The sequence below is a fragment of the Mesoplodon mirus genome (assembly GCF_964341445.2).
Source record: "Mesoplodon mirus genome assembly, chromosome: 4".
In the NCBI taxonomy this organism is placed as follows: domain Eukaryota; kingdom Metazoa; phylum Chordata; class Mammalia; order Artiodactyla; family Ziphiidae; genus Mesoplodon; species Mesoplodon mirus.
This window is the reverse complement of record NC_138979.1, coordinates 34,169,795-34,196,338: the sequence shown is the minus strand read 5'-3', so window position 1 is coordinate 34,196,338 and position 26,544 is coordinate 34,169,795. Positions and strand designations below refer to the sequence as shown.

The 26,544-nt window shown below is 50.4% G+C and overlaps 1 protein-coding gene across 2 annotated transcripts in view; it reads right to left on the bottom strand.

The window, feature by feature from the left end:
• Positions 1-1,613: 1,613 nt before the first annotated feature.
• Positions 1,614-26,544, bottom strand: part of IL16 (interleukin 16) — a 107,883-nt gene continuing 82,952 nt past the window's right edge. Inside the window, exons 9-19 of one of the 2 annotated variants that reach the window (XM_082618481.1) lie at positions 25,012-25,129; positions 22,724-22,856; positions 19,756-19,843; positions 18,571-19,031; positions 14,885-15,035; positions 11,203-12,301; positions 9,268-9,436; positions 7,096-7,197; positions 4,574-4,832; positions 4,213-4,344; positions 1,614-2,081 (exon numbers count right to left, since the gene is read on the bottom strand). In XM_082618481.1, coding sequence (XP_082474607.1) covers positions 1,888-2,081; positions 4,213-4,344; positions 4,574-4,832; positions 7,096-7,197; positions 9,268-9,436; positions 11,203-12,301; positions 14,885-15,035; positions 18,571-19,031; positions 19,756-19,843; positions 22,724-22,856; positions 25,012-25,129 — 2,906 coding nt within the window. In that variant the 3' untranslated portion in view covers positions 1,614-1,887. Of the gene's footprint in view, positions 2,082-4,212; positions 4,345-4,573; positions 4,833-7,095; positions 7,198-9,267; positions 9,437-11,202; positions 12,302-14,884; positions 15,036-18,570; positions 19,032-19,755; positions 19,844-22,723; positions 22,857-25,011; positions 25,130-26,544 lie in introns of those variants that run through there. The other variant, XM_082618480.1, reaches the window with a different exon arrangement.

The following is a 26,544-nucleotide window of genomic DNA, read 5'->3' as shown; positions in this document are numbered from 1 at the left end:
AGGAGCTGACACAAATGGTTATCTCCAAGTTCTTGTCTCCTCTAGAGCTTGACACAGATGACCCTGAGCACATAATTTCTCAGGAAGAATAGGGCACTGAGCTGGCACCCACTGTGGTGAAGTCACTAAAGGGACTTGCATGAAGATTATGATTCCCCGGGAGAGTTTTCTAAGAGTTCACTGCCAGGAAGCAGATTCTTAGCCCCCTGTGGACCCTGGAGAAGCTATTGGATGACATTAAGATGGCCCTTCTGATACTGGCCTGGGAGTAAGGACTTTTTGTGTCATGTCTGTGGTCTTTGCCAGGTCCTCCCTCACACCCTTATTCACGGGAGCAGGGCCAGGAGCAGGACTGACGCACTGTCTGGGCCTCATCAGGGGGTGCTGGGTGTTGCTAATGCATTTCCTTGTCCTGAGCTTTGGCCTGTTAGTCTCTCCCAGACCACAGAAGAAAGGACTCACTCTCCATGTCATTCACCAGCTGGACAAGTTGCCTCTTACCTCTGGGTCTCAGTACCCTCATCTATACAGTGGGACAATACCACACTCTGTAGACACTGCTGTGATTACTAAGGACAGTGTCCACTTAACCCAACACGGTGCTTGGCTCGTGGGAGTCAAAGGGCAGCCATTGTGTTGTACTCTCTCAGCCTCACGCTAGTCCATCCTGTTGGCACAGCTGAGCACACGTGGAGTTTCCATTGTTTGTTTACTTGCTCTGCCAGCGGGTACCACCTTGGCTAGGAGCACTTCTCCAACCCAACCAAATCCAGTTTTGCAAATGTGTTGTGTGCTAGAGTGTATCTTCCAAAAACAGCCCCAGCAATCTTTCCCTTCCCCTTAAACCGGGGCAGGTTTGTGCCAGCTCTGACTGACAGAGCATAGGAGAAGTGATGTTATTTGATGTCAGAGGCAAGGTCTTAAAAAGGATGCAGCTCCGATGTGGCTCTCACACTCTCCAGGGGACACCCAGCTACCACGTTGTGAGGACGCCCAGGCCACAAGGAGAGGCTTCCTGCCGTGTATAAATAGCCGGGGGAGTCCCTAGCTATTTTTTTTATTATGATCATCATGACCATTATCTTTTACTTTTATTAAATATTTGCAGATATCCTTGTGTCAAACAGATGGGAAATTTTCTTTCAACATCGGCAGTAAAAGAGCACTCTTTCCCTATGTAACTCTGAAAGAGTGGGAGCCGTATGTGACTATGTCCTCTTTACGTGGACCCAGGGGTCTTCTCCAGGCCATTCAGAACCAAAAGCACTGTGAAGATTGTTTCGTGAACATCCCACCAGCTCCATTCCCTCACCACCCAATGCGCGGCCAGCAGCCAACATCAGGTCCAGCTGAGTTCCCAGCCAGCAGCCAACATCAGCGGCCCGATGTGTGAGTGAGTGAGTGACCCTTCGGGTGGTTCCAGCCTCCGGCCTTTGAGTTGGGCCAGCTGATGTCACATGGACCAGGACGTGCTGTCTCCTCCAAATCTGCCACCATTGCAGAGTCCTGGGAAAAACAAAGGGTGCTGTTTGGGGTGGATCAGGACACAGTGATAGTCCTTAGAAAATCTGCAAAGCAAAACATGGATTTCATATCCAATTGTCATATATCCGTTTTATTTACAGCACCACAATATTAATCAGTAAGCTCTCTCTAGACGTAGTCTGTAGTTTGTATCAGCCACCCCAGTGTGACTCTGCCCTAACTTTCTGGGACAACCCGCTTTTTGGGTGATGTTCCAGAAGGTCCGTCCAGACGTGGGCAAGCAGCCACCAGGAAGCACGCCTGTGCTTTCCCCCATCGGGGTGGGGTTAGCAGTGACCCTGAGAATTAGCGGTTGTGGAGAGCCGCACGCAGTTGGCTCTGGTGTCAGCTCTGGCGCTGGGCCTAGGGGTCTCCAGCAGCTGTGGTCCCCTTGGACTGGAGGCTCTTCCTCCTGAGGACGATAGTGACAGGTCCATCAGGCAGCGCCTTGATGATGTTCCAGGCTTCAAACCGTGTGAGGCCCTGCATAGCAGTGCTGGCCAAGTGTAAGATTTCATCTCCTGGCTGGACCGTCTCACTTTGTTCTGAGGCCGCCCCTGGGATGAGAGAGAAGAGAATGGGTCCCACAAGTGACAGTGGAACAAGCAGTTACTTCCTACCCTTGGTCTCTGAGGAGCTGGGACAGCTCAGAAGGCAACTGGCACCCATCCCTCCAGAACTCGGTGGTCGTTCTGAAATGAGACGTCTCATAAAACGGTGACTTCAAGGCTGGCACACCAGGCTCCAGCTCTCTGTGGCCCTTGGGAGAGGTGGGGACCATGCTGTCCCCAGAGAAGGGGGATTTCGAGCAGCTCCAAGCCAGAGCCTGGCTGGGGAGACCTCCCCGGGGAACCAGGTCCTCCTCTAAGCCTCCCCCGCACATGTGGTGTCTCTGCTCCTAATGAGGTGGCCGCGCATTGGGTGGTGAGGGAATGGAGCTGGTGGGATGTTCACGAAACAATCTTCACAGTGCTTTTGGTTCTGAATGGCCTGGAGAAGACCCCTGGGTCCACGTAAAGAGGACATAGTCACATACGGTTCCCACTCTTTCAGAGTTACGTAGGGAAAGAGTGCTCTTTTACTGCCGATGTTGAAAGAAAATTTCCCATCTGTTTGACACAAGGATATCTGCAAATATTTAATAAGAGTAAAAGATAATAGTCATGATGATCATAATAAAAAAAATAGCTAGGGACTTCCCTGGCAGTCCAGTGGTTAGGACTCCGCGATTCCATTGCGGGGGTGGGGGGCGTGGGTTTGATCCCTGGTCGGGGAACTAACATCCTGCATGCTGTGCGGCGCGGCCAAGAAATAAATAAATAACTAAATAAAATGGGCCAAGTATCTAAGCAGACATTTCTCAAAAAAAAAAATTAGCTAAAATATATTGGGCAATTATATGTAACAGGCATTGTGTTAACACTTGGCATTTATGGCAATAGTCCGATGAGGTATGTATGCTCTGTTAGTATTCCCTTTTCACGTGGGAGGAAACCAAGGACTCAAGTAGCTCACACAAGCTCCAAAGCTGCTGAGTGGTGCAGCTGTAGAATCCACCTCCCTTGGTCCCTTACATCCCCATGTAAGCAAATGGGGCCAAGATGGTGAAGGGACTTGCCCAGGGTCATGCTGCCATTAGGGGCAGAACTAACACTGGAATCCAGGTCTCTCGACTTTGAGCCCTACGCTCATTCCAAGTTGACCTTCAAAGTTAAAAATATCTTTTGCAGAACTGGAGTCAACGTGGATTTCTGGGGAAGCTCCACGTGAGCCTTGGTCCACCCCCTGGGTTTCAACAGCTGTAACAGATTTCCCGCTAACAAAACCAGTCTGCAGTGGGGGCGCCTGGGGGACGGGGAGAACTGGGAGGGCCTCTGGTCCCAGTACTAAGAGCCCTCAGACACACACCCACACCTCTTCTTATAGGTAAGGAGCCTCAGGCCCAGAAGGCAACAGTCACTCAGCAAGTTAGAAGGAGAGCTAGACCAGAGCACAGGCCACGTGACCCCCTGTCCACAGCTCCCTGCTCTGTGACTCAGGGGGGTCCAGCATGAGAGGCAGTGAAGAATCAGGGTGATTGCCTGTGACAGCTGCAGGCCATTCATGATTTTCACAGGAAAACCCAAGTGAGCCCCCACTAGAGGCTGGCGTGCTCCCCAGTCCATGATGAACAAAATCTCAAAATTCTGAATAAAGGTAGGAGCTGACAGGTCCAGGATTAGGGTGAGGTGAGTAAGGCTGAGTTGTGCACCTGGAAAGTCAGACTCTGTCTTTGTTTTACAACTTGATATTTTGTTCATTGTGGACTTTTTGAATTAATTTCGAGTTTTAAAAATATTGCACTGAAACAGTATGTATCTTGATTACTGAATATTTTGGTGCCGCCTTCAATTTTGCACCCAGGGCAGTGCCTCACTTGCCGCACCCTAGCCCTGGCCCTGCCAAGCTGAACCAAGCCCAGGGCTGGGTCACGTACAAGGACCCAGTAAAACAGGGGGGTTAAGGGGATGTCTGAGCCTTAACAGGGAGAAAAAGCAAAGTGGAGTCCTTAACAGGCTTGCCTGCCTCCCAAAAGGGCCTGGGGTTGTGGGAAACTGACATGGCCTAGAAGGTGCTCAGAAGCCTTTGGGGGGCCTGGCCGGACACCTGCAACTGGAGCGAAGGCTGAGAGGCAGACACACACCGCACCTTTGAAGATCCTGTTAACAGTCAGAGGCTTGTCCCCTTGCAGAGAGCCCTTCCCTCCTTCCAGACTGAAGCCCAGGCCTGCAGAGGTCTTCTCCAGGGTCACTGTGCAGACTGTGGCCTCTGCTGCTGCTGCTGAGAAAACACAGGGGACTGTTAGGGATGCTCTCAAGTGAGCCTGGCTGATGCGCCCGGCAAACTTGTGCATGTGTACGGATAAACCCAGGCATGCGTGCTGGGCGGCATACAAGGCAGGCCACGTGTTCTGGGGGCCACAAATGACTGCGCAGCCCTGCTGGCATGGGCCTCACCTGTCCAAAGGTGATGTGGCCCATGGGGCTTCCACCATGTGGGGAGAACTTACAGGAATCTATGGAAACGTCACGGGCCACAGAGGCTGAGGCTGCAGAATCTGTGGAAGAGTTGAGGTCGGGCGGGGTCTCCACAGTTGGCTTCCTTGTGACAATCACGGCTTGCCTGGGGTCCCGAGCTTGGCGAAGGATGGCCAGAGCATCATTGTGTGTGGCCCCTTTGAGAGACTTGCCGTTGATGGAGAGAACCTCGTTGCCCTTCTGAATAGTCCCTTCCTGGGAGGCCAACCCGTTGGGGAACACCCTGTGAACCTGAGCAAACCAAAGGAAGTCAGGAGCCAGGAATCACCATATCGGATTAGTCATTAGTCAAACCCAGCAGATCCTTAGGCCAAAAAGATAAGACGAAAGGTGTCCTAGATTAGGGCTGCTAGCCAGCATTCCCTCCTCCACCCAGACCAGAGATCATTAGCAAAAATGGTCAGATTGGCCCTCAGAATCCTTCCCAACACAATGTCCAGGACTATATCACTACAATCTTAGTTAACATTCAGTTAAAATCTTTTGCCTTATGTGCTCTACATCAGCATTTCCCAGAGTGGTTTTCTTCAAGCACTCATTCTGTGCCATATTAATAGGTATTGTGTAAGAAAAGTTTCTGCAGTCTAAGAAAATTAAGAACGTTGGATAAAACACAAGCTCTGAAAATGCCTACAGCTTAAAAAAAATCCTAGAGACTCTACAGTGCTATTTGGCATGATAATTCTCTAAGAACAGGCCGTATAATACAGTGACCCCCAAAAGTTTCAGCAAAGCATCCTTTTTTCCATAGAGAAATTCTCAGGCCCCATCTTCTGCAGAATGCAGAATTCCTATCCTAGGCAGTCTAGACATTTTTAAAACTCCTACCCTAGAAATTCTGATCCTTTAACTCCAGTTAAAAGGGACCATCGCCCACCCCCATTCCCTTTCTGAAAAATATGTGGGATTAAAAAAATCTCATGTCTTTGCCTCAGTCTTTTTAATGATGTAAATTCTAATTGCTTAATTAAGAGGATTGAATGACAGCATGGATGGGCAATCACTAAACTCAGCTACGTGTTGTTTTGCTGTTATCATCTGAACAAGGTTCTTTGTTTCTCTAAACTGTTTCAGTGTTAGAAAAAGTCTGTTATGGGGTCAGATGTGGTCAAAATCCCTTGGTTATAAGACCCAAGTAGGAAGCAGAATCTCTGCTCTGCATCTCAGTCTGTCCTCTATAAATGAAGCATACATGCCACCAATCCCCCGTCCTGAGGTATGGGGAAGGTGACTTGAACGTGCCAATGAGAGCCCAGCTTGCTCTTGGTCATGGACGGTGCTCAATGTTAGTTCTCTTTTAATGAAGCTGGAAAGGAAGGGAAGTGCTCAAACACGGAAGGAGAAAGGGGAAGTCTGGTGCCTATGATCAGCTGGTGTGTATCGCTCCTGGTTTTTGAGGCAGTGTCTCAGGGATGGCGAGCAAATGGGATGCAGAGAGGTCCCAACTCAAGGAAAGACCCATAGATCCAAAGTACTCTTCCCACAGGCAAGCTCTCTTTTCTTCTCTTCAAATAGAAAGCAAACTGCACCATCAGGAACGTCTTTATGATGCTCTGCTACGTGCTTAGTGTCAGAAAAAGTCCTCATTGGTTTTACGTGCTTTTGTGTGATAGAGAGCTTGCTTACAAAGAAGGAAGTTGGTGCTCACACACAACTGACTCCGAAGTGACCAATAGGAATGGGCCAAGTTACCACTGCCAGGGGGTGTGGTGTGTTTAACGCTGGCTGCTCCTGTGAGCTGGAGCGTTTGTTTTCAGCTGAGCAAGGGAGTTCAGATGAGTCCACGTGAAGGATATACTGAGACAACACAGCCATGGGGGTGACACCAGTGCACTCAGCTTTGGAGAGATGGAGCAGCCATGTCACAGCTGGGTCCATGAAGATGGATGACCAGAAACCATCTGGGTCAGGTGCAGGTAGCCTAAATAGTGGGCAGAGGGCAGCAGCCAATGCTGATCAGACTGTGTGGACCAAGAAAACAGGGTCCACAGGGAAAGATGCAGATGATCCAGGACCACGGCCCTCCCCAATCTTACCCCGGGCTCTAGTGGGTCCTGAGAGAACAGGGGGCTCGACCGTGAGATCTGAAGCCTCATGTGCATCCTGGGTTGCGCTGTGCTGTTCCTGATCTTTCCAGCTGGGCCCCATTGCCCTCAACCAACCATCAGATCTGCTTCGCAATCGTGCGTGTTAACACCCCCAATCTCCCAGTGGGCAAACCCAGGAAAACAGCCTCCTGTACAGGACCTGCCTTCCCAAGGGCTCTTTCTGTCCAGGTGAGGCCTCTTTCCATCTAGGTGTGCTGTGCTACATATCACAGCCAGGTCTTCAATCCTGGCTGTAAAGCTTCTTGAAAAGGATCTTAAGCTCCTGCCCCAACCTCACACCCAGGGGCCTGGGGTCATGCATTCCTCTGATCTCTCCTAGTAAGTGCTCCCCCCTCCCAGGGCCATCACCTCTGGCTCTGACGCGCCTCCATGGCTGGGCCACTCACCGTGATCACCTTGTTTTCTAGATCTGCTCCTCCTGCCAAGGTGAACCCAAGGCCAGTCCCTTCCTCCTTGTGCAAGATGGTAACATGGATGTTGTCTAATTGCTGCAGAAGGAAGTATATATATTTAAAAAACATTTTATTGCAACAGCATGAACAGTTTAACAAGTGTTCCAACATCAGGCTGATTCATTCTCAAACCCCAGCTTGGCCACGCTCCCAGGTACGTCAGACCCATTTCATCATTTGTAAAGAGAAGACTATATTTCCTGGAGTCATAGGAAGCTCAGAAGAAAAAAAAAATGTGCATAAGGCAACCAATAGAGTTCTTTTCCTCTCCTATTCACGCAATCCACATCCACATTTGTATGGAAATAGGGCTGGGCGCTACTAAGTCAGCTGGGAATCCCAGCGTGTGAGATAACACAGCTCTGCCACTTTGGCGTGGGACAAGATGAGGTCAGCCTGTAGGACTCTGGGTCAGCACAGCTGTGGGCAGCGCTGTTTTGCAGAAGTCGGCTGCTCCATGTGGCACAGCAGCTGCATTTAGGAGCCCAGCTGACTCCTTGCCCTAGAACACACACGCACGCATGCACACACACACACACACAAGCCCAGCCAGGCACACACAGTACTTCCCGGCCTGCACCTGGGCTCAGCTGGAGCCAGAACAATCGCTCTGCAGTGTCTAAAGTCAGAGACCCTCATTCCGGTCTCGATGGTGGAGGGGTCTCAAACTCAAATGCATACAGGACCCAGGCAGATCCCTTAAAAGAGCAAAATGGGCAGATGTGGGCGACAGGAACTGCAGAGAACTGAGAGCACATCTGCTTAAGAGGACCCACGGCTACATGGGAATGCAGACCCGGTGCCACAAGATCATTCATTCCTTTTATAAAAAGAGAGCAGCCAGAAATCCAGGGTTTGATTCAGGTTTGATAATATTTAGAATATAATACTTTTTTTAAAAGCACCATGCAGACCACATAAAATATACCTGCAGGCTCTCGGGCCGCCAGTTGTGCCTTAGCGCAAGGGAATAAGCTTATGTCAAAGAATTCGCTTGCTGTGGTACCACCAGAGCATCTGCTGCGCAGCTGGCTCGATGATCATTTGATCTGGAGTGCCCAAGACCCAGGAAGGATGAAGGGATGAATGGACCTCACTGTCCCGCCTCTACGCCAGCACTGGCCCAAATCTCCCAACTTTGACCCAAGTGTCAGCTTACTTGCCCTATAAGAGTCCTTTGTCAAATTGGAAAGCAAATACTGTCCCAGGAACACCCCAGGCAGGACCTCTCTTTGTATTTTACACAACAATTTTGCCTCTGTTATTTCATTGGAATTAGGCCCTGGGGATGATGGTCCCAGTGCACAGGTGATGAGTGAGAGCCCCAGAGGATGAATCCCGGCCCAGGGCATCTTGTCAGACTCACCCATACCCTGGATCTAGGGAACACCAGCTATGGTGCCTCCTTATCCTCTCATCCCAGTCTGGATGATTCCAGCACAAAAAGCCTGCGTGGACTAGGGCAGCCCAGGCGGATGCAAGGCCCATGAGCCCGTGCTCATCTGAGCTGAATGGGCCTCAGCTCTGCCTGACCACTTCCTCTCCACGCACCTTTGGGTCGTGCTCAGAAGGCACAGGGGAAGTGGGACTTTCAGAATGACTTGACTGAAGTGTGGGAACCCTTACGAGCCCTGGGATCAGTCACCTCTCGGTGTGCAGGGCAAGTCTTCAGGCAAGAGATCAGAACTTGCAATGGATGGCTCACGCCCACGCAGCATCTCCTGGAGACGCACACTGGGCAGGCAGCCCGTGGGACGTGGAAAGAGCATGGAACGTGGAGATAGAAAACCGAGGCTCTGCGACCTTGAACCTCGCCTTCCTCATTTATTAAAGGGTCAAAAAGATACAATAAGTCTATGATTGAAAGCACTTCATGAGCTACAAAGCTCCCTACACCAGAAGGTCGTACGGTGGTCCAGTGATACACCGCCCCTCGGCCCCGGGCAGGATACAACCCGAGTCTGGTGTCAGCCCCTGGGAACTCCCTTCTCGACCTCAAGGAGCCCAGGGCAGCGTGCGCTGCTTCCCCACCCCGGCCCACCTGAGGTGACCAGACTGCTCATAGCAAGGCCTTCGTCTCTGTAAGTGCTTATAAAAGAAACCTACCTTTAATGTTGCTTCATCCAGAACCTTCACCTCCTCTATGAGCTTCTTTAATTCCTCGGAGCTCAGCAGGGAGATAACTGATTGACCAGACTGAGGAGCGCAGTGCTCAGAGTCGTCGGCTTCCATGGGCTCACCGAGACCCTCTGTGTATTCTCTCAGCTCCGAAAGGCTTTCACAGGGAGGATCCACACACAGTATGAATCATGACATTAATAAGAGCTAACATCCTTAGCATAATTGCTCTATTCCAAGACGGTGCTAATGTTCTTTCTATTATTGGGTGCAACAAATGCACAAATAGATACCAGCATCCCTCCACTACACAGATGAGGAAATTGCGGCTTAAGGAGGGGGAATAACTTGTCTATGGTCACGTGGTTATGAAAGGCCGAGATCTGGGATTTGAAATCACAGGTCATGGTGTGTCTGACTCCAAAGTCTGTGTTCAGAACCTCAACACCTCACCGCAGAGTATAACTGATGCTTTGGACAAATCTGCACCTAGATGGCCACCAAGCCGTCTAGGTGGCTTGGGACAGGACATCTGTGTGTCCTTTCACACACACACTCACCTTGGCCTCCTTCACAGATGTTGTCAGACCCTGCCTATCCTACCTTAGCACCTAATCACTACAAATGGTGCCCACTTAGCTAGCAGCTGGCCTTCCTTTTTCTTTTGAACTCATTTTGGTACGTGTAGCTATTTTTTTGCAATGACACTTCATATTTTGCATGCAACTGTGGTTTGGGTGATAGGGATTATTCCTTCCTCTGACTGACAGATCTTTACTGCTAAAAGGTGGAGGGGGTCTCACAGCAGTAAATTCTAATGGTGAGCCTTGCAGTTCCAGAAGAAGAACAGACTCTCAGCCAGAAAGAGCAAGCTCCTGGGAAGCCTCAATATTAAAGGCTACGATTCTACCACTGACCAACTCTAATGCTTGAGTTGGTCTGGCTCTTCAGCCCCTGATCTGGATGTATCTTGGTGCAGGGGTCCCTAACCCCCGGGCCGCGCAGCAGGACATGAGCGGCGGGCGAGCAAGCGAAGCCCCATCTGCCGCTCCCCATCGCTCCCCAGCGCTCACATTACAGCCTGAACCTCCCCCTCCCCGCCAGGGCCGTGGAAAAATTGTCTTGCACGGAACCGGTCCCTGGTGCCAAAATGGTTGGGGACCGCTGTTTTGGAGGATCTCTCCTGTTCCCTCACAGTAGCTGGCACCTGATAGAACTTCACAGTAGCTGGAATCTGATGGAACATCTGGGTCAGTGAGTCTCAAACATTTCTCAGCAATATAAGAACAATACATAATACTGATCAATGCACAGTTGTTCCGATTCAAGAGGGAAGACTAAATCCCAGCCCTGCAGCAGGAGCTCTGGGGCACTGCTCAGAGCCCCCCACACCCCTGGTTCTGTGGAGCAGGTCTTGCCCAGCTCCTAACTTCAACTGAAGAGGAAACCGAGGGGGAGTGTAGAAGGAACCAGCTCGTGGTCAGGGCGTCAGTGTGGGAGATGGGACTGGGACTCAGGTGTCCGAACTGCCAGGCCAGGGGGCTGAACCCTGTGCAGAGTACAGGTGGATTTCTTTGGAGAGAGGGAGGTAGCAAGAACCCCCAAGGGATCATCTCCTAGCCTCGTTCTGGTCTTCCTGAGCAATGGCCGGATATGTCCAAGGTTCATTAGTTGCAAATACGCACGTGTTATTCACCAGGGGGCCAGTTCTGTCCCCCACCTCCCACCCTTCCCAAGGCCGAGTGTTGTGAAAACTCCTTAATACAGAAGGCAGAGGTGTGACACACACACACACACGTGCACGCGTGCATAAAAGAACAGGTGGAACAATCCTTTAGCAAACCTGAGCGACTTTTTACAAGACACAGAGGATTATAAGAGGAAGAAAGACAAGAAAGTTCAACACTGGGCAGAGACACTCACTTGAGCGAGAAGCCCATGTCTGAGGCAGGAGCTTCAGCAGAGCTATTTGCAGCAGGATCTTCGCTGGACGCCATGGGGGGCGACGCCCCTTCCTTGGGGCTGCAGGAGGTCTGGCCACAGGAGACGGAAGACGGAAGGCACAGCAGGGACTTCATGACAGCCGATGACACCTGGCTGCTGATGGAGTAGAGTTTACTGGTCTTTTCATCCAGTGGCTTCAGCTCACAGGACTGGGTCCTGCTCAGGGGGAAGCTCCGTGCCCGCTGGCTTGGTATCTTGACCCCTGGACCTCCAGACCCCTCTATCTGTGTCGCCAGCAGCCTTGAGAGAAGGTCGGGGTCCGAGGAGAGGGTTTTCTGACCGGGCTGCTGTCCGGGGGGAGGGGACTCCGGCACACCGGGGTCGCTGGCCTCCAGGGCTGCGAGGGAGGCTGGGGGCAGCTGCTCTGGCTCTGGCCGCTGCTGCTCCACGGCGGGGGGAGCCCCTCGCCCTGAGACACCAGGAGCCCGAGAAGCCCGTCCTCCCTCTTGCTTCCCAGGAGGTTTTGCTGCCTCCCCGGAGGAGCTGGAGGGCTGGAGGCTTAGTCTCTGGGTTCCTTTGTCAGGCCGGTGAGAAGAGCCAAAGGTTTCAAAGGAGCTGATCCTTTGCTTGATGGAAGAGGAGGCCCGTAGGGGTGGCCCGGGGCGCTCCCTGGAGGTGTGTGTCGGCTGGCTGGGGGAGGCTGCCTCTGGGGGCTGCCTTGGGGCACGATTCCTCAAGTCTTTCAAGCTTTGGCGAAACCAGGTGGGCTTGGGGGCCACTGGAGGACCCTTCTTCACGGTGCTGCCGTCTGCCGACTTGTAAACTGTGGGACCGCCACTGGTGGTGTCCAGTTTGGGCACAGTCCCATCTGGGTGGCCCTGAATCCCATCTTCCTCACCCAGCGTGACGACGGGCTGCAGTGGCGTGTGGCTATGATTCTCACTCATGACGGGGCTAAAGAGATTTTTGATGCAGTCAGAAATTCTAACCCAAGGGTCTTCGGCGGTGATATCAAGGGTATAGTCCATCCGAGCCTGCCTCTTAAGCAGTGGGTGTTTTACTGGAGACGTTGGCGTCACTGGGGAGCAGAAAGAAGGCCAAAGCTGTGCGTTACCCCTGATCGTGAGTTTTCTTCCTAAGTTCTGGTTTCAAAGATGAAGAGCAAGGGTGCTAGAGGAGACGATAAGCAGAAGTGGCGGGTCCCTTGTTGGGTGAGCTGCTACCCCAGGTGCTATTACCTGGCTAAGTGTGAACAGGCAGGGACACAGAACCAGAGGACCAGAGGTGTGAGTTACCTCCACAGCATCCCAGCATTTTAGAGCTAGAAGGGTTCACACAGAATACCTAGTCTGATCTCTGACACTGTATGATTGAGGAACCCAACATTCATGAGGGGAAGGGGTCGTCTGTTGGCAGAGCCAGAGTGAGAACCCCTGTCTCCTGATTCCCCACTTTCGTATTCTTTCCACTGTACTAAATAGCCTCTTAGATAACTCATTAGAACTTTAAAGGCCAAAGCAATCCTCTTACCTTTAAACTTTTAAGCCAAGGGTCACAAATTGGCAGCCGTATTTGGTTTGGACCACCATGTCATTAAAAAGAAAAAGTGGGCGTGCACGCCTTCAGACGGTGCACACCCCAGCTCTACGCAGTTACAGCCCTTACCCGGTCAGCATTTCACACATGAAAGCATCCATCTGGTCCTTGAGGTCATGTGAGTTTGCTACTCTCCCTACTCAAAGAATTAACCAGCTTGCTCAGCAAAGGAGCATTCCCCCTACCTAAAGAGCTGATGAGAGGATTCCAGGTAGAAAGAAGCTCTGAGACAACGATTCCCAAACTTGGCTGGCACATTGGAATCTGGAGAACCTAAAGAATGCTGATGTCCAGCCCTGGGTTCTGATTTAATACACCTGGGATGCAGCCTGGGCATTGGTGTTGGAGCAGCCCCACAGGTCATTCCAACCTGCTCTATCAGGCACACCTAGTCAAGTTCAGCCCCTCACCACTGGTGGGGAGGGGCGCCTATGGAAGTCTTTCTTGGAAGCCAGTCTTGAACAAGCCAGAACAGGGGAGTCTGCCCGGACTCTTTCCCAGGAACAGAGGGAGGCCGGCCCCCAAGTCCTGCACAGCCAAGAAGCCAAGTAGATGCATGGCCCTTGGGTCACCCCAGGTCTGATCTCTCCCTGGTTAGGAGTATGCTGCTCTGGTTCCATGCTCTGGGGTATGCTTGGCATCAGAATGCAGCCCAGTTTAAGGAGGGCTGATTCCTCCTGCCCCTGGTCTCAACGCCAGCCCTCAAGGTATGCAAACCATGCAGAGCACTAAGCCTTGAAGATTCCCAGGAGACCTTCTGCATCATCCCAAAGGCCAGGGTGGTTAGTACTGACTCCGGGGGCTTTACCCCTCAGCCTGGTTCTGCATTTACATATTGCTCTGCTGCAGGGCCTGTCGTAAGACTCAGGAGTCAGACGTTCTACAGGAGAGCCCTCTGCAAACTGGGGGGAGGAGCTCTTGCCAGTAGAACACCAAGGCATTCCCTGGCAAGTTCCTCAATTGGGGTAACTCAGGGGAGGGATGGGGGGGAGGAGCCTCCAGTGGTAGGGCCCGCTGCTCTGGGTGAGACGTGCCAGCTATTTCCATTCATAATGTCCCTTAACCTCTGAGAGCCTCCCTTGTGCTTTTCACGTAGTGTTTCTCAAACAGGTCGAGTAATAACTATGTAGGTTTGTAACCTACATAGTTATTACCTTGCCACTGCTGGGAGCTCATTGATGGCAGGGACTGGTCTTTCTTCTTCCTCTCATTCTCTTTCTCATTCATTCTCATATCTTCTCTCTCTCTCTCTCCCCGCCCCCCCCGTCTCGGTCTCTGTCTCTACCTCTATCTCTATCTCTTCCTCTCCCTCCCTCCCTAGAAGCTAGCACAGGGCCTCACGAAGCCAGCACTCAGTACACGCTTGCTGAATTGAATCACGTGTTGGGCTGCTGTGTGATTTCCCGCTTGCTGATGAGTGACTTGAGGCTCAGAAAAGTAAAGAAAGTTGCCCAGAATCACCTTCGTGAAGGACAGAGCCAGGTTTCCTACCCTGGTCTCCCTGACCCCAAGTCCGATGCTCTTTCTAACAAAGCTCTGCATACTCAGCTCAGGTCTCAGCCCTGCCAGGGGCACCATGTGGGCACACCCCTCCCATCCACGCCCCCCCTCCCCCCGCAGGAGGCGGTGACCACCAGCAACATGCTGTTTATTCCTCCCTCTCTGACCCCGCGTTCCCAGACTTGCAAATGCTGAAAGCAGCTTACTAGAACGCTGTGACCCTAGAGGGAGCAGCTGCTCACTGTGGTTGGGTGGGCGTGCCCTGGACCTTTTCCCCGAGGGCCCCTTTCTCCAGCTGACTGTCTGGATTGGCCCGAGTTCCCCCTGCATCCCCCGCCCCCATCACAGCATCACAGATCCAGCCAGGAGGTTCCCACCCTGGACAGCAACCCCACGGTCCTGCAGTCCCACGGCCTCAGGGGACTCCTGACCGTTCATCGGCCCAAGTCCAGCTGTCGAGTTGTGCAGAATCCTCCAATGCTCTGGGCAAACTCACGTTCTTCCCTTAGCACCGGACCTTGATCTGGAAGTTCCTTCCTCCTGGCAGATCTAACTGAAAACCTACCTGGGCTGCCTCCTCTCCTCCCCGGCTGGCCCTCTGAGGAGGACGTCGTCTGCGGGCCGACTGCAGGTCCTGGGCTGCAGGCAGTGGCGTGAGGGCTTCTCCCTGCTGCGCCTTCCTGCACAGGCAGCGGTGGCAGTACTTCGCTGGCTTCCTGTGGTGTAAACAGGAAGCAAGACCGTGTCAAAACGGTAGCCTCCAGCTGTGAGAAGGCAAGGCACACTTTGATTGGGACTGGAGAGCTGACGTTGAGATGCTTTAATGAGAAGTTCAGCGGCCCTGTCAGTCAAGGGCCTTTCCTCCACTGTGGTGCCTGCATGGCTGACCCAGGGAGCCAGCACCTCCTAGAGGCCCAGAGCATCCCTCTGCTTCCCAAGAGCTGGTGTCCAGAACAAGGGCTCATCCTATTGACATATGTGAAGATCCTGGGCTCTCTGTGACAGGGAAAAGAGGCTTGGGAGTGGGGACGGGGGACTGTCACTGCTTCATTTACCACTGCATTCTGCCAAACTACCCCCCGTCCCAGGAGGGAAGAGAACCAGGCAAAGAACTGCCCTCTAATCTTCACTAAGTTAAGGTTAGAATGCTTGGAGGAAAATGTGTCTATCGCTTTCTACATTGTGATTCATTATTCAGTTATTTAGAAAGCATGCTGCAAAGGATGACAGATACTCAGGACCTGTGCCATCACTTCCCTTTGCAGCCCCCAGAGTGATATCATTCTAGGGCAGAATCATTTTCCCCACTAAGCCTGAATGTGGACTCAGGCTCCTTCACAAACCAGCCTAGGGATGAGATGGACCAAGCACCAAGTAACCATCCAATGCTTGACTGGAGTTTGGGTTTTCGTACGGCATGAAAGAGATGCTGTCAGGGCCCAGAGGAAGCAGCCAGCACCAGTTCTGTCCCAGAGAGGTGCTGAAGGCCTCCCAAGAGAAGTGCTTTTTGTCTGGTTCTTGAGCAAAGGGTAAGAATTTTCTAGGCAGAGAAGCTGAGGAAGAGTATTCCAGAGACATAGACGTACACAGTAGAAGGAATAAGCAAAATACCAATCCAGAAAAAAAAAAAAGGCAGACATCATCAAAATGATGCTGCCTAAATTTTTCTGCAAGGAAAATACTCTGCCATGCTGCCGTGGATGGCATCTGTGTTCTGCTCATTCCAGGGTCAGGTGGAATGACGGGCTGGCTATTTGACAAGGCTGCAGGCTTCCTCCCAAAAAGAAGGAAGGAAGGAGGAACAAATGCACCATTTGGGACTAAAAAAGACATTGAAAATGCCTGTGGCCTGAGAGTTAATACCTACTTTCTGTCAAGAAACATTCTTTAGCAATGAAAATTCTACAGAAGTTAGAAATATGTTCCCAAAGCATTGTCCTAGCCCAAGGTCCCTAGTGTAGAACTGAGTCTAGGGGGGATTTTTGGAAACACTGAGAGACTAACTAACTCAAAGGAATCTTTGCGTTCCTTGAAGTAGTCCTTCGTAAAAGCAAGGCTTGGCCGTGGCATTAGAAGCTTAAAATATTAGACTGACGGTATCTAAGACACTCATCAGCAGGAAAAAATGATATGTGGCTGAAATTTAATTTCGCCCAGTTGGAACTCTGAAAGATGAGGTGACACTTGTCTATATCCATGATTGGTTGACACTTTCATAGGCCGATGCTCTGGGTACCAACCACAGTCGTCAAAGCAACTCTGCATCTTGGAACAGACACAGATGTGTTTTGTCTTTTCATCAGCACACCTGATGTTGCACCCTCTACATGGGAGTTGTTTTTTTTTTAAAATTAGCTCCTGAAATAAATTTGATTTTACTTGAATTTTGCTCTAAATAGTATTTCCTGGCACAGTGCTTGGTGAAAGAGGGAGAGAGAAGCGAAAGAAGGAAAGAAGACAGAGATGTGGACTTAGGGGAGAAAGTGATTTTTAACCACAAGTGATAGTTCAAGCTGATTTTCCAGAAGGGAGAGGATTGGTTTTCTGTTGAAGGGAATACCCTGAAGGTCATTTTGGTAGTGAAAGTTAAGTCCCCTTGAGTTACAGTAGATGAAAAAGATTTGGGGGTTGTAATAAAAGCTTGAGAAGGGTCTTGGGACCCTGGAGAGAAAAGACTGGGGGAGGGGGAGGTGGGGGGACAGAGAGAGACAGAGAGACAGAGGGAGAAAAGGGAGGAGGAGGAGGTGGAGGGAGGGAGAGAAGGATGGAGAGATGTTATACACTGGGGCCAAGGAGAGAAACACCCAGTGAAAAATCCCCAGGCATGGCAGTGGAGATTTTTAAGAATGACGCGCAGCAAACAGCCCCGTTTTTGCTGTGCTACAATCCTTTCTCTGTACCCCCAACGCCCAGGACAATAATGTGGTGTTGGTTGTGCTTTTGTAAAAGGCCGTAGAAGGGTCTGTGGGCCACGTGGGACACAGCAGAAGGTGGGAGGGTGCAGGCTGGCGCGACGGATGCTGAAGAGGCAGCACAGCGTGGCAAAGACAAGGGACTTTTGCTTGCAGCAGATCTCCTTCTTCTGCAGAAGAAGAAGGAAGTTTGAAGCAGAAACCCTGATTCCTCCTCCAGCAGCCTCACTTGGGGAGACTGCCCTGCCCCATATCTGGTCCAATCCGGCCAGGTGGCCCAAGGGCATCGCTGGGGCAGACCTGCTCTGGCAAATCCGCTCCTTTTCTGGGTCTCCAGGGACAAAGTAAAAAGCCTGGCTTCTCAGCCTCTCTGTTCCTAATTTGCCCTCCTGGACTTATAGGTCTCAGGCTCGTAGGAAAATGAAATGTTTGCTTAGAAAGGAGGAGCAGGGGAACAGATCCACGTTGGCAACTTCATCATGAATTGCTAACCAGCCACATCCTGCCGGCTCTGCAAAACTGTGCTTCCTCTGCAGTAACCTGGCTTCCTCTCCCTTCTTCACTCTCGCCCCTCCTACTCAATCGCTTCCTCTCTGGGGTTTCTTGTTCCTGCTGAAATTTACCAACCCTCCTTTACAGATTGTTAGAGGGGATTCCCAGTTCCACCTGCCCAGAGAAGGCAGCTGTTGGGGAAGAAGTGAAAAACAGCCTAGCCTAGTGATAAAGTGACCCACTGGCAATGTGACCTTGAGCAAGTCCCTCGGTTTCCTCTTTGTATGAAGGGCACCCTCATCCCCAGGTGGTTGTCAGGCTTAACTGAGACAAAGCACAGCGCCTGGGCATAAAAACAGCCCAGGATGTAGAAGCTGCCTGGCCGTCAGCCTGCCTTCCCATAGGGGAGTGGGATGGGAGGACATGGAGGTCTTTAGGGGTGTGATGGAAGAGCCAATATAGCAATGAACACCATTATGCCTGGGAGTCTGTCAGGCATCCGCTTGGTCGGTTCCATTTAATCCTCATGCTAGCCCGTGGAGGGAGCCTCTAAACTTGGCCCCAATTAACAGATAAGGAAACTGAGGCTTAGAGAGCTGTGAAAACAACCCTGAATTCCAGTGTGTAATGGATGGGAACACAGAAGCCAATCAACAAGACTGGGGCTTCAGTTGAGATCTGCCGGGCTTCAAACCTCTCTTTCCACAGTCGGCCCTAAGCTTGAGCCCAGCCTCTTCTCTCTGATGGAGGAGAATCCTCCTTTGCCCACAGCTAACGCTCTGCGAATGCTCAAGATCAACCCTGCTTGGCGCGGGAGAACGCTCAACCCATCGGACACCACTCTTACCTGGCCACAGGTGGGCAAGGTGTGTCCAGGAGGGCACAGGGAGTCCCCTCTCTCTTCTAGACTCTTCTGAGGGTCACTGTCACTTTTAAAGTATTTTCTGGGTGGAGGCTTGGGCTTGGAGGACGTAGGCTTTCTCACCAAAATCTCGAAGGATTTCTTCAGTCTCAGTGGCGGGTGGCCGCCCGGGCTCTCCTGGGGCGGCCCGGATGATGCCCCAGGAGGCACCCCTGGCTCCGGCCCCAGAGGCAGGCCGGGGCTGCGCGTGCTGACTTCCAAGTCGGAGGGCGGCTGCTCTCCGCCACTGCTGGGACTGCCCCCGGGGGACCCCAACATGTAGCTGCTGTCACTGCTGGAGCGGATCATGACCTTCGGAGCCCTGCGATGCGGGGGAGCTGAGTTCTTCTCCCGGTCTTTCTCCAAGGTCGGCCGCCCGTGCCAGCTGCTCTCCAGCCTTTTGACACCTGCATTGGAAGCATAAGGGAACCTCCACCCCTGGCCTTGATCACAAGGTGAGCCGCGGGTGGCACGCTGCCTGCCCAGGCTGTCCGATTCTCCTCCAATGTCACTTTGGTTTGGAGCTCGGCAGTCTTGGGTCTGGTGCCCAGCACCAGTGACTTTAGGTTGGGAAAATCATTCAGACTCTCTGAGTCTCCATGTGATGGAGACTGAGATGCACCCCCTAGATGGCCCTTCAAGGAAGGGCTTGATGTCCTAGCTGTGCCGAGTGCTGATAGTAGATAGCCTGTAGCTGTCTAGCTATCAGCCCCTCCAGGGACCACCTTGGCTACAGAGAGCTACCTCGCCTGAGGGGCAGCCCATCTCCAAAGCCTGATGGAGATGGGGCTAGAAAGGCCCAGCCATTTCTGCCAACAGGACAACTCTGATGGGCCATTTGAGCTCCAGGGGTTGGCGGAAGCTGTCAGGTGTCATCTCAGCTCAGCTCGTCCCTCTGCCCAGCCCTGTGACTCCCCTCCCTTCCACAGGTGTGAAGCCCAGGATGCTTCTGCATAAACATCCTGCAGGCCAAACACCATGTCAGAGTCGGCTTCCGGGGGAACCCAGACTCCCACACTCCATTTCCTCATCTGTAAAATGGAGATCCATTGGAGAGGGTGAGTTAATGGCTAAACTCAAGCTTTCTAAGAAGACAAAGATACTGCAGATGCAAGTTCACTGTTTCCTTACCTTCCAGACTCCACTGATGCCTCTCCTTTCCAAACCTGACATTCTCCACAGCCTGGGCCACAGCTTCTTTGAGTTGCTGTTCAGAGACCTAGAAAATATCCATCACCTCCTCAAGCAAACAGTGGAAACTCTTGCATCAGGATCTGAGTCCTGTACCAGCTCCCAAGCTGAGCCCCTGGATTCTAGTTTCTTTCCTTCACACCCACTCTACAAAGAGCTGACAAATTCCATTTCCAAAAACACCCTGGGCATCAATGGTTCCCTAGTATCTTCTAGGTAAAGTCCAAACTCTGTCAATAATAGGGTTCCCAAGATAGCCCCTCTCAACTCTCCAACCTTCTCTCCACTACTTGCTGCAAAACTAGGCCAAGTTACCATTTCAGAGTTTACCTCTGGGAGCTATACCATTCTTTTTTTTTTTTTTTTTTTTTTGCGGTACTCTCACCACTGTGCCACCAGGGAAGCCCAAGAACAGAGGGTTTTAAGAAATACGTTGTTTGATACCAAAAGCACAGGCAACAAAAGAAAAAAATAGATAAATTGGACAGTGTCAAAATGAAAATATTCTGTGTATCAATCAACAAAGGGCACAATCAATAGAGTGAAAAGGCAACTCAGGAAATGGGAGAAGACATTTGCAAATCATACTCCTGCAACTCAAAAACAAAAACAATCAAACAATCCAAGTAAAACATGGGCAAAGGATTTGAATAGCCAATAGAAGATATACAAATGGCCAATAAGCATGTGAAAAGATGCTCAACATCACTAATCATTAAGGTAATGCAAATCAAAACCAAACCACCATGAGATGTGACTTCACACCCATGAGGATGGCTACTATCAGAAAAATAGAAAATGAAAAGTGTTGACTAGGATATGGAGCAATTGAAACACTTGTACACTGCTGGTGAGAATGTAAAATGGTGCAGCCACTATGGAAAACAGTATGGCAGTTCCTCAAAAAAATTAAACATAGAATTACCACATGATCCAGCAATTCTACATCTGGATATATACCCAGAAAGAATGGAAAGCAGGGACTCAAATATTTGTACACCTATGTTCATAGCAGCATTATTCACAATAGCAAAAGGTGGAAGCAACCTAAGTGTCCATCAACAAATGAATGGATATACAAAATATGGTCTATACATACAATGGAATCTTATTCAGCCTTAAAAAAGAAGAAAATGGGGCTTCCCTGGTGGTGCAGTGGTTGAGAGTCTGCCTGCCGATGCAGGGGACACGGGTTCGTGCCCCGGTCTGGGAAGATCCCACGTACCGCGGAGCGGCTGGGCCCGTGAGCCATGGCCGCTGTGCCTGCGTGCCCGGAGCCTGTGCTCCGCAACGGGAGAGGCCACAGCAGTGAGAGGGCCGCGTACTGCAAAAAAATAATAATAATAATAAAATAACTGAGCAGGGCTGGGTTTGAATCCCACCACACAGGCACGTGTGGATCTTGCCCATCATTCCGTTCTCTGTCCTACCTCTTCTGGGAGTTTGGGAGCCAACTAGTTAAGGACACAGGCTATTGTGGATTTAAATAGTCATTTCTCCACTTCGTAGCTCCACCACTGGGCAAGTTCCTTTGCCTTTCTAAGCCTCAGTTTCCTCATCTAGGAATTGGAGGGGAAAATCATACCGACTTCAGAGGGATGTATAGCAACTAAATGCAATTGTATATGTCGAGTCTTTGGCAAACCCAGCTGGGACACACTAAGGATGAAATAAATAGTGATGGTGACTATCACCAGGGTCCCCAGTCACCTCACCCACACCCATGGCCGCACTTCTCAAGTCTTGCTCCCACCTGGATCTCCCTTACCAGTCACTGTCAGTCCTAAATCTAATGGCCTATGGGCATCTCTAAACCTCCCCCAGTCACCTCCATCTCTCTCTATCCCACACTGAGATCTTTCTCTTCCCTTCCAAGCCCACCTCCCTCCTCTGATTCTCTACTCCGGTGGTGGTGTTGCCATCCCTCGGTCTTCTCATCTAAAAATACTCCAGTCCTCCTAGGCTCCCCCGTCTCTTGCCCCAGAGCTAATCAGCCAACAGATCTTGTTGATTCTTCCCGGTGGCCTCTTGTTGCCCCTTCTTCTCTATTCTCTTCCCACATCTGCTGTTTAGTTCAGGTCCTCACCATCCATTTCCTTCCTCTGAAAAACTCCGAGTTCCACCTACTCCATCCTGTCCTCTGCCATGCAATCAAAGGGTAAAAAAAAACCCTGAACATGTTACATATAGAGCTAGAGACCTCCCCTAGCTCCTTACCACTCACGGAATAAAATGCAAACAACACCTTAGCATCCTGTGGAAATCCCTTTGCCACGTAACCCCAGTGCCTCGCCAAACTCCGTTCTCGATGCTCTCCTCCAGTCCCTACATCCCAGCCCCGAGAACCTACCCCTCGCCTTCCACAACAGGTCCCTTCACGACTCTCCTGCTTGGAATGACCTTCCGCAAATTCTTGGAATTTGCCTGGAATGACCTTCCGCAAATTCTTTGCCTGGAGAAAACTAACTTCTGATATTTCTTGCTTTCTCTCACCTTCCCTTCTGTATCCCTGTATTCTCATAGTACTTACCACTCTGTATCACAATGATTTCTCTGTTCGTCTCTCTAGCGAGAATGTAAGCTTCTGGAGGGCAGGCATGCATGCTACGAGCCCACTTCTTCCTGTGTGCTCAGTGCCCGGGTCCAGACAATCACATAGTGGGGACCCACTGGATGCATGCATGAGTGAATCTCTTCTATCTACTAGCAGGAACCCTGGGTCTATATTTTCCTGCCCTAGAGCCTGTAACCCAGCTGCAAGAGCTTCCCTGAGCTAACACCAATCGCCTCTGTGTCTAGGAGTTTGTCAGGGGGCCTCTCTGCAGACGCTTGTTATGACAGACACTTGGTTCATTTCAGTCCTGAGAGAGTGGGCCTGGGAAGAAGAGGATGCCCAGCAGGCTGTCACCTGTGGGTCCGGATGTCGGCTGACCATCATGGGGACTGGACCCGGGTTACAGTGACTCAGGATGGCGTAGACTTCATTGAGCGTCATGCAGTGCACAGGGGAGTCGTTGATCTCCACAAGTTCATCACCACACCTGCAGAGGCATCAACAGGAAGTCATCAGCAAACTCATCGGCAGGACATGTGCTTCCCCGAGGTCCCAGTCCTGCCTGGGCTGTGTGATGAGACCTCAAATTCACAGCAATAAGGAGACCTCCTTCACCTCCCAACTGAAACTCAGTACAGGGCCGACCAAAGTGACATATCGCACACCCCCTTCATGCATGACCACAAAGTGGGAGACAATGCATACCAAGTGTAAGTTTATAACTTTTTTCTGCCCTTTCCATTTAACTTAAGCTCGATCAAGATGGAGGGCGTTGTTTAACCAATGTAATGGATTAACCAATTAACCACAATTTAACTGCTCACATCCTCTCTTGGGGCTTCAATGTTCCCATATGCAGAATGGTTAACAGGAAGAGCAGATGGGACGTGCTAAAAGGTAAAGAAGAAATAACTGGATGGGGGAGCAGCCAAGGTTCTTGCAAAAAGAAATAAAGAGGGAAGGCAATGGAGTTCATTCTTGTAAGGCGGGAAATGGGGGAAAAAATGAGGTAGAAAAAATAAGGTTGCATCGATACACAGAGGATTTTGTACCATCCAGTCCTCTTGCTTCATACATGGGGAAAATGAGGCAGAGAGGGTGACATTATCTCCTCAATAAGACGTCACTTAGGGATTAAAAAACTTTTTCTGGGAAGTGCCAAATAGTAAATATTTTAGGCTTTGCAGGCCATGCCATCTCTGTGGCAATGGTGCAACTCTGATGTCATAGCCTAAAAATAGCAGCCTTAGACAATATGTAAATGAATGAGCATGGCTTTGTTTCAATAAAACTTTATTTAACAAAAACAACAGATGATGGGCCCCCATTTGCCTTCCTCTGCCCTAGCTGGTTATCAGCAGGGCCAGGATTGGAACTCAGGTCTTCTGTGGCTGATTTCACACTTCCTCCTGCTGTGGTTGGCTGCCCCTTCCCTCTACATTTCTGTCACTGAGTTAGTTCCCCTTCTCCTTCTTGTTAAGAAAGTACACATTTTCACTGAGGTAACTGAAGACCATACAGCACCTGATGCCAAGGAAAGTGGAAGCTTCCAGAACAGTCCCTACCCAGCTGCAGGTCCAGGAGGGAAGACTCTGTCTAAAGATATTAGGACTAAGGCCATCACTCTGACTGAGCCACTCGGTCCCAGGTAACAGCACAGCAGCTCAGCAAATCAGCCGTCACCCTCCTGCCCATGACAGCAGCAAGCCCACCTCTAATTCAGAAGCTCCATCAAGATACCACCCTAAGCAGGGCTTGCATATATTGGCTTGGCCAAAAAGTTCGTTTGGGGTTTTCCATAACATCCTATGGAAAAACCCCAACGGACTTTTTAGCCAACCCCAATACTACAATGATAGGAAAACATTTTAACATATGGCCAAACTCTCATGATTCAGCAAAACCTAAGCCCAGTAAAGAAGATATACATGAAGATATATGATCTGGGATACATATAAATATATAGCATATATCTTCTTACGCTATAGGAGAGAAGCTATACCACACATGAGTGTTGGACTGAGTATAAAGTACTGTAACAAGTTAAACTGGAATAAAATGTAATTACCAAACTCAGATCCCTTGTTGAAAATAAAATTTAGATTTTTACTTCTCTTAGAAGTTATTTGTAAAAAGATATATGTGGAATGCCCGAAAATATTCTGCTTATGCTACCAAGAAATGGAGTTAATACTACTGATTTGCTTAGTAAACTTCTTTTTCCATACAGACTGACTCCACAAGTAAACCTCCTTGAAGCTCCTATTTATGTCACTCTACAGTCTGTATTATTTACATCTGAATTAAAGTATGTTTAACTTCATGTTTTCTGTTTCGGACTGATATTCTCTGAGACAATGCCTCTTACACTGCAACGTGCATACAAATTCCCAGGGATCTAGTTAAAATGCAGGTTCTGATTCAGTGGGTTGGGGAGGGCCCTGGGATTCTGCATTTCTAAGGAACTCCCAAGTGATTTCAATGCCGCTGGTCCAGGGACCACACTTTGAGGACAAAGGCTCTGAGCTATCCCTGGATCATTCTAAATATCTCATCTCCCAGTCAGTCTCCTGATGCACTAAGGAATTCCTTCCCTCCTTGGTAAATCAGGGGTCTTTTCAAAAACAGAAATCAGGACATACCGGAGTCGTCCGTCCAGATGCGCCACGGATCCCGGAGAGAGTGTGTGAATGAAAATGCCTGAGATGCACTGGAAATAGGGGACACTGCACAGGCCGATTCCCAGCCCAACGCCAGCCTCTGGAAGGCAGAACGGGATGGGGGTAGGGGGACTGGTGACTGAGCTTTCCCAGGGTTGCACTAGTCTATTAGGTGCCAAACCTGTCCTGGGTTCATTGGTGTCTCCTATTCATGAATGCATTCATTCCACCCATGCTTATGGAGAATCGCTGTGAGTAGGCACGGCTCTAGGGTCAGCAACTAGTGACCAAGGCAGATAAGAATGCTAAGGTCAATTAAGGAAAGGGAAGGAAAGAAGGAAGGAAGGGAGAGAGAGAGGGAGGGAGGGAGGAAGGGAGGAAGGAAAAAAAGGAAAAGGGAGGGAGAAAGGGAAGGAAGGAGGGGGGAGGGAGAGAGGGAGGGAAAGAAGGAAGGAGGGAGGAAGATGTCAGGGAGTGATAAGTATTATGCAGAGAATTAATAGGGAATGCACTAGAACACAAAATGATGACCACTTTAGGGCTCAGAGAGGGCAACATTTAGGCTAAAATACGAATGACAAGAAGGAGCCAGGGATGTGGTGATGGGGGCAGATCATTCCCAAAAAAGGTAACAGCTAATGCAAAGGCCCAAGGTGAAAGGAAGCAGGCCATGCTGCAGGACCAAAAAGGAGGCCAGTGTGGCCGGAACGTAGCCCATCACAGAGAGAGTGGTATGAGAGGATTCAGGACAGGGAGGCCAGCTTAAATGGAACCTTGTCAACAAGGATGTGTCAGTGAAAGGACGCTATTCTCCATTGAGAAGGAATGCCATAGGAAACTTATGAGCAGGAAGTGACATGATCTAATTTCTATTTCCCCAAATATGACTGGCTGCTGGGAAAAGAAAGAGCTATGAAGGGTCAAGCAAGAATGGGAACAAGGAGAGCAGTTAGGAGGCTACTCTTCACCCAGCAGTGGTGACTTGGACTTTACCGCTAGTGAAATTGGAGAGAGATGGATATACACAGAACGCATCTTGAAGACAGACTTGCTGATGGATTCAATATGGGGATTTCATAAATTAAAATGAAGATAACTCGTAGAGATTTTTTTTAGCTTGAAGAACTCTGAGACTTTTTGGCTTGAGTAACTGGGTGGGTGATGATTTGGTTTACCAAAACAGGATGCCTATGGAGGACCAGAATCATGAGGATGGTGTGCAGTTTTGCCCCAGGCACTCTTGAGATGCCTATGAAGTAGCCAAGTAGACATGGGGAGTAGATAGTTGGGTAGATGAATCTGGAACCCAGCAGAGAAGGCAGGGTAGAAGTTTGAAGTTTGAAAGTATCAACGTGGAGGTGGTGGTGTTAGGACCATGGGGCTGGATGGGTCCCGCAGAGTGTGTGGGAGAGGAGGGCCTGGGGCTGGCCAGCATCAAAAGGACTGGAGAATGAGGGGTAGCCGGTAAGAAGGACCAGATGGAGTGGACTGCTGTGGCCTCTCCCGTTGTGGAGC